At 32.6% G+C, this 7,746-nt stretch overlaps 1 protein-coding gene across 3 annotated transcripts; it reads right to left on the bottom strand.

Moving 5' to 3' along the window:
• Positions 1–5,270: 5,270 nt before the first annotated feature.
• On the bottom strand, positions 5,271–7,375 carry LOC144563170 (dolichyl-diphosphooligosaccharide--protein glycosyltransferase subunit DAD1-like). 3 transcript variants are annotated; one of them, XM_078312577.1, is made up of 6 exons: positions 7,267–7,375; positions 7,013–7,102; positions 6,880–6,927; positions 6,250–6,337; positions 6,064–6,107; positions 5,271–5,536 (listed from the first exon to the last, which is right to left on the bottom strand). In XM_078312577.1, exons 2-6 carry the CDS (start codon positions 7,091–7,093, stop codon positions 5,453–5,455), a joined length of 345 nt encoding a protein of 114 aa, XP_078168703.1. In that variant the 5' UTR covers positions 7,094–7,102; positions 7,267–7,375; the 3' UTR covers positions 5,271–5,452. The 3 variants fall into 3 exon arrangements, with proteins under 3 accessions (XP_078168703.1, XP_078168704.1, XP_078168706.1); XM_078312578.1 differs by having other exon boundaries at positions 7,013–7,130; positions 7,267–7,364; XM_078312580.1 differs by having other exon boundaries at positions 7,013–7,135; positions 7,267–7,324.
• Positions 7,376–7,746: the final 371 nt, after the last annotated feature.

Here is a 7,746-nt window from a genome sequence, read left to right as displayed (position 1 = left end):
TACCACCACGACTTCCATAATTATTAATTTCAAATAAAATAATATTTTTCTAAAATATTTAATTGGGGTGCTGACGTGGCTAATTACTTGGTGGCTTATTTAAGTTCCTCCTCATTGGTCTACTTTGCTGTCTTTGCATATTAAGTTAGTAATTATTTATTTATTTTCCGCTTTATTTAAAGCAGTGTTGTTAAAAATGGATGTTTAGGCTGATTAGTCATTGGCGATGATCAAACCGTTATATATTTTTCTAACTAATCGGCCGATTATTTTCGGTTATCATTGATTATTCCTAATTAATCGCTTGGCGGTACCCTATCCGTTTGAAGAACGCATACCGTTATTTACAGCACTAATTTATAGAGTAAGCAATATTTTGATGAGCTTAATTTCAAAATATATCGAAATGACTTCAAACGATGAATTCAAACAATTAAAATCGATTCACTTCACGGATAATGCGATTACATGTTAAATTTACAAAATTTTCAAATTCGTTTAGTATATTCAAGCGGTAAAAAAAAATTACAAGTGTTTTTAATATTTTCATTTTTTAATTTATTTTACTGTCATATTTTATACTAAATTAATTTATAAATTTGACTTGAAACGAACCATTTACAAAGTAGATTGATTTCAACGATTTAAATTTATTATTTAAAGTTAATCTAATAAATTTTAAAGTTACGATAATAATAAAAAATTGATAAACTTGAAAACACTAATTCTACTCTAAATGCAAACATTTTTACTCTTACAACATATTTTTGACAATCAAGTTTATGAGAAATTTTCATAAGGTATAGACGCAGAGTACCAAACACAATATTTTGTTCTTTATGTGTACTTCCATAATTATTATTAATAAAAAAATATAAATATTCGAAATTGGAGCCGAAGAATTCTATGTAATATTTCAAATTAAGAAATTTATCTAAAAAGGAAAACTAAGAATTATAAATAATGACTTCCGGTGCTAATATGACTAATGACTTTGTGGCCCCAGAATCTCTTTAATTTGAAGGAACCTCTAATCTACTTTGCAAATTGAAAAAAAAATTTCCTTATATTTAGCGTAAGCTACCTGCAATATATTTTTTTTTAATATCATAAAATTGAGAATCAATCTTTGGCCTAATAACAAAACAGGAGTTTGAAACCCACAAATTGAAGAAATCATCTATAATATAAACAGAGGTCTAAAAAGAGCTAGTAGGCTAGACCTCCACTTTCTATTTCAAAAAGAAAAATTATAAAATCTTCGAACTGGAAAAACTTAAATCGGTTTTTTTTGCTAATGCAATTGAATTTTTCAGTCCATCCATTGCTATTTTAAAATTAGAGACATTAGCATAGTAACAAATGAATTATTCGGATTCGGTGAGGTGAGGTTTAAAATTTGTGATTCGGGAATAATTTGGGTATAATTCGGGAATAATTAGGAATTGTCCGGACCATAAATCTTAGTCCTGCAATGGAGCAAAAAAAAAATTGTTCTAGAAAAAATTCGTGAATAATTCGTAAAATTCGGGAAAAGTTTATAAAATTCACGAATTATTAGGGTTTAATTCGATCAAAGTCCGGTCAACTGAATAATTCGGTATTCGGTTAAGCATCACCCAAAAAACGAATTATTCATATATAATTCAGGTATAATTCGTGAATCTTGTCATATGGACGTTAGTACGCGTGATTAAATTTACAAAACTATGCTTAATTTTTTTTCCAATTGCCTTGTATTTTCCGAGTATCTATATAACAATTTACAAATGTCCAGGTGGCAACGTCGCTATAGCCACTTGAAAAAAAAAATCAGGTATATATTTCCATATACTTTTTGAACCATGGTATTTCTTAATTTTCCCTTCGAAAATATAAAGTAATTAGAGTGCGTTTGGATGCAACTTCAAAAATAGCAAGTTAGCGCTATTTTATCGTTTGAATGGATTAGCAAAATAACGTTAATCTCAAGATTAACTCTATTTTTAGAATGATCCAAACGTAGAATAGTGAAAAAAAAATAGTCACCAACTCAAAAACAGTGCTAACTCTCCATATTAAAGGGGAGAGCAACGGTAAAAAAAAATTGGTAATACTTGTTCCAGATCTTCTATGACACAACGCAAGAGTATATAAAATAAATAGAGGTGTTATATAGAATCAGTCTTTGATAAAATGATAAATTAGACAATGTCTTTTACGTGAGAGGTTGTGTATTTGACATTCAAATAATGAATTAATTGTAAATATAAAAAATTAGATGACTTCACCTTCAATATTTTACTTATAAAATAAAAGCTTAGGTGTCATAATATTTGAAAAGTTACTAGTATAAACTTCTGTAGAAACCAAATGTAAAATATTCTAATGTTCTTACTGTCGGATCTAATTTATTTTCCATATTACTAATTTCCTAACAAAATATAACTGAGTTTACATTAAAAAAAATATATATATATATGTGCGTATTATCTTCTATATTCTAAATTCAAATTCTCTAAAAATTTATAGACTATTAAAAAAATAGATTAATGTGCTATACATTACCAAAATTACAACGTTTTCTGACTGTCTCAAGTCTCAACATATGAATTTGATCAAATTTACTAAACACGTGCATTCTAAAACCACACAAAAAAATTTCAATCTTCTTAAAATTAACATATATTTTTTTAAATACCGTCAAAAAAAATTTGCTGTCTAGATTGTCCAGGTCAAAAGTATAACTTTCCACAGTTTATGAATATCGTACTTGAAGCAAAGTAGCAGAATTTTTCATAATAAATAAATTACACTTGTGGTCCTTATTGTATCGTTATTTTCATTTTCAGTCCCTGAAGTCCAAATATTTGCGCTCGTTCCAAAAGTGGAACCAATCATTTTTAATCAGAACATGGATAAAGAGAAAGTTCTCGATTCTCATTAGCAACAGCAGGAACATTTTATACCCAAATACACCCCCAACAATATGAACATTTTTATAAAAAAAATGTTTGAATTTATAAGGTCCGACGAGAAAATTCATCCTCAGATTATAACTAAAATTTCAAGACGTACCAAATTACCAATGTGCCGGTTAAATCGGATTTGTTGTGAAAAAAAACATAATAAACAACTCCAAAAAATATATATATCTCAATTGCAAAAAATTATCCTATTTCTTGGATATTTTCAAGGGTACAAGTTAAATGATCTGAAATTTTTATTTATACCATAAAAAAAAAAAAAAACACTTCAGCTTGATGAGAATTCCAAATTCACTCAGGCCATCAAATATCTCTGCAACTTCAAAGATTGGGAGCTGCCAATTAACGCTGCAGCCTCCAGTCTAGAGGCCTCCAAATAAATTAGCGGCTCCATTTTTTTTTTTTTTTTGTAAATGGCACAGATAAATCAAAACTTTTTGACAGGCATGAGCAAATCGTTGGCAAAGAAAACGAGGGTAATGTGAATTTTGTAAGAGAAGACAAAGTCATGACATCTCTTTTCCAAATTCATGTGCTAATTTCTAGGCATTTATTAATAGCTGATACCATTTTAATATTTATTAAAATTTATGTATAAAGAAATAAAAAATGGGGCCTCCAGTTTTGGGCTGCTATAGGGCTGTAAACGAGCTGGCTCGGGCCGAGCTGGGTCTTAGCTCAGCTCGTTTATTTTGGCCCGAGCCTAGACCGAGCGAGCTAGATCTAAGTCATCCGAGTCAAAACTCCTGGCTCAGCTTGTGACAAGCCAGCCCGAGCTAGCTCGCGAGCTGACGAGCTGGCTCGTTGGGCTTTATTGAGCTGTTATTATACAAATTCAAAAATAAAAAAATAAAAAATCTCATTCAAAAAATTTAAGAAATTGTCTAGCAGGCACATCTTCAAGCAACTAAAGCCATATCATTTTTTCCCAAACCAAAAATACATCAATTTTGCATAATTGCGCCTTTAAAAATGGGACTGGACTTGAAATTATACGGGACTAAACCCTAAATTCACTGTAGCTTAACGAACCGAGCTGGCCCGGTCCGAGCTGATCCCTGGCTCAGCTCGTTTATTTTGGCCCGAGCCTGAGTCGAGCTGGCTCGTTAACAGCTCGGTCCACTACCGAGCGAGCTAGAGGCGAGCCACGAGCGAGCCGCGAGCGTTTTTGACAGCCCTAGGCTGCTAAACCGTTTGGCGGCATGGTAAAACAGTATTTTAGTTTTTTTTTTTTTTTTGTGAATATGGTACAAATAAAAATTTCGGTTAAATGATCTAGCATTGTGGTGATGCTTTAGAGCTCTTTGAAACGGAGAAATTTTGGTATTTTATTGCATATATCACAGATTTCAATATTTGAAAGGAAAAGCTTCAGCCAATCTTTGGGGTATGAGAATATGCCACAGTTATCCTCTTCCTATAATTTGCAATTAACGATGTAATGCCATTAAAAATCCCTAATTGTAAAATAACATAGAACACTACGGTGAGCTATGTGAATTCAAATCTAAGGAAGGTATCGGACTCTGTCAAGTTTAATTTCGTACCTTTTAAGTTTGAATGAATCTTAAAGCTGGCATGCTATATCCTAAATACGCTTGAAAATAATTTTGGCTCGGCTTGGATTCAGGTACCGTAAGGGATATTCATTCGAGCTATGTAGGAATTGTCAGACGATTTCCTACTGTTTAAAATCAAAGCCCATATTTGCTAAGATATGTTAATCTTAAAATCTTAAATATTAGTAGTTTAGGTATAGGATTAGGTTAGTGTTGCCAGACACCTCCGGTCCATTTGATTTTCAAGCTGGGCATCATTTCGGTAAGCTCAACTATGCACGATCCGTAATCCGATTCGCTGGTAGACTTCATGTTTGGTTACAAAATAAGAATAACTAGAATAGTCAAATCAAGAATAGCTATCATTTATTTTATTAGAATAGCCAAATCTCGAAATTCTTAAAAATAGTCTATTTTCATACTATTTAATTTTATATTTGACAACATATGAGTGATCAGAGTTAACCTAATTATCAGTGGAAAGCTTTGGTTTTAATCAGTCAATGCCAGAGTTTCAATAAAAAGGGAGAGAATTCAAACCTGGCAGCCTCTGGCAGAATTTCAAGAGAGAAAATATATTTTAAAGGATTATTTTAATCGGTACTAAGCCAATTTCTTTGCTTCTGGTGACTAAACCTCTTAGGAAGGCACAAGTGTAACATCGAGTGTATTACCATCACTATTATTATTAATACAACCTATACTTCACATCTCAAATCATAAAGGAGCTACAATGCAAGTATGATTTGTTAAAGTCAAGCTTCAATTTTCCTATGTTTAATCGACAGCACCAAAATAGGTATTCAAGTTTCTCAAAATCTGAACTAGAGTGCTACTTTCCCAAAAGGACTTTCTAATAATACCTCAAAAATTACAGTGTATAAATTTGTTTTGTTACCCCCTCAATCTTCAAAACTTATATAGAAATCAACCCATGAAATTCATAATGACCAGATGGAGCACCAGGTTGCACAGCACGAAATCAGCAAAAGCCCGTTCTGGTGGCAGATCCTACAATACAGCAATTTTGTACAACTTGAGTAAAAATAAACAAAAAAATCATTTAATGGATACATCCTTTTGTGCAAAAACCCGGCAGGACTATGCTCAGTACCCTCAACAGTCAACATTAACATGTGAGTTATTAACCGGATCCGACCTGTTTAGCATTAAGCAATAACCCAACAGAACTAGACAATTGCCAAGCATGATCAAAATTGACTAGCCAAACAGAAATTTTACATGTTTGATTATCAAATATTTATGGCGGGACATACTAAGAAATCATACTAGGAAAGTTTGGTACACCAATTATAATTAGAATGACATCTGTTGGTTGGATAAAATAAACCCACAAAAATTAAAAAAACACAGAGAAGGAAACTAATGTAGGTTGGACCCTTTGTTGGCATTATAAATGATTCCAAACCAAACACATCAAAGCATAAGAATAAGACCATTACAAATAGAAAAAAAATATACAAAATTTGGTACAAAAACGACAAATAACTAAGATAATAAACAAATAGGCATAGTACCTTAAATTCCTTGTTATCTTTGTTGACCTGAATGCGGAGACAAACTGTGAATAGGAAAACAAGAGTTCAGTAACAAGTCAGCTTTACAGCTATAGATATTTTTGTCTGAAGAAAATGTTTAGCTAATAAAGGTCAAATCTAAGTCCATGGTAAAGGAAAGTAGAAAATAGGGGGGAATCAACACACCAGCTAAAACAGCCGTGCCGACGCATGAAAGGATGCCAGCCAAGAAAGAGTTGAAGGGAAATGATCCCACTAATGCCATGTAAACTACCTGGTAAACATATTGTTGTTAAAAATGGGATATGAAATGATGCACAGCTACTTTTTATATTGTTCCCAGCAGTAATGATATTGTTACCAGCAATGGTAGGTACCAGTTGGAACTGCCCTGTACCATAGTGAACCAGACGAATGACAATATCAACCCATTATCTTACCGTGGTCTAAATTTGAACATACAAAGACCCTTAAAAGAAAGGTTTTCTGAAACATGTTCACAAAATTCTTTTTCCATGAAATATCAACATTTGCTAACGAAGCTAGTTCATCACTTGATTAAAACATATATAGACATCATCTTAAGTAACTCTGTATGCATGAGTATCCTTGTTGGGTCGAATTTCTCTGTAGCTCCGTTAAATGTGAAATACTCGTAAAGTAATTGCAAGACCAGTGCAATGCCGACTGCAGTGGTTATCTATTTGTAAGCTTGTAATGCAAAATGATAAGTTCAGACGGCATGCAATTATACATGGAGAAAGGAGACGAAAGACTTTTAACTTCGAAATACAGAAGTAAAGAGGAACAGAGTACCTGAATTAGAGCTGTCAGAACAGCATACACCACATAAAGATCAATAATCTGCATAATTTGCAACAAAAGGGATGTCATTACAGCTTAATCATACTTTACAAGGCAAAATCACAAACAATACAAGAAATTTTACCTTGAGGTTTGTAGGAGTGGCAGCATAAGCCTTGCGAAGGGACTGGATGAGAAGCTGCGCATCATTTGTAGCTTTCGCCATCTGTAACGCCTGAGTCTCAAATTCAAGCACTGTTTAACTTAACTTTCCCCAAATCAAGTGTTCAAAGAGGAAAATAGATCAAGCTTAATCTATCATATAAACTAGAATCTCGTAAGAGGTATGAAGGATTGGTTTCGCGAGCTTCAAGTTCGAAGAGAAAAAAAAATACGCACCTGATCTGCAATCGGATCTTAATCTGCGCAAGAAAATGTCACGGATCTCCCTCACCTGATCTCTCTCGATTTCTTTCTTTCGCTTTTATGTGAACAGCAGACACTGACTGGTGGGACCGAAGATGAAGATGGGATATATAGTTGGGCTTTACTGGGTCTGGGCCTTGGGCCTTTGTATATGCCAGTTGCATTTTTTTTTTTTTTGGGTTTAAAAGGCCGGAGGCAAGCTTACAAATATAATCTTGTTTTTTAATGGTAAGAATTGAGGTGTCCATACATGATAAGTTGTTTGGTCAATTTTGATGCTAAAAAATATCAAATATAATTACGTCAAATGAAACTGAAAATATTTTATTGTTTGTACTAATTAAGTTTTTTTTTTTATCATTCGCTGATGTTTAATTATCTTTATGTCATTTTAATATTTATCTCATAATGTGGTTCATGCAGATATAGAAAAGAATGCTAGTTGTTGTTTGC

This window comes from Carex rostrata, chromosome 12, assembly GCF_964058835.1.
Source record: "Carex rostrata chromosome 12, lpCarRost1.2, whole genome shotgun sequence".
Lineage (NCBI taxonomy): Eukaryota > Viridiplantae > Streptophyta > Magnoliopsida > Poales > Cyperaceae > Carex > Carex rostrata.
The sequence above is the reverse complement of the archived record's forward strand: the minus strand, read 5'-3'. Positions and strand labels throughout refer to the sequence as shown.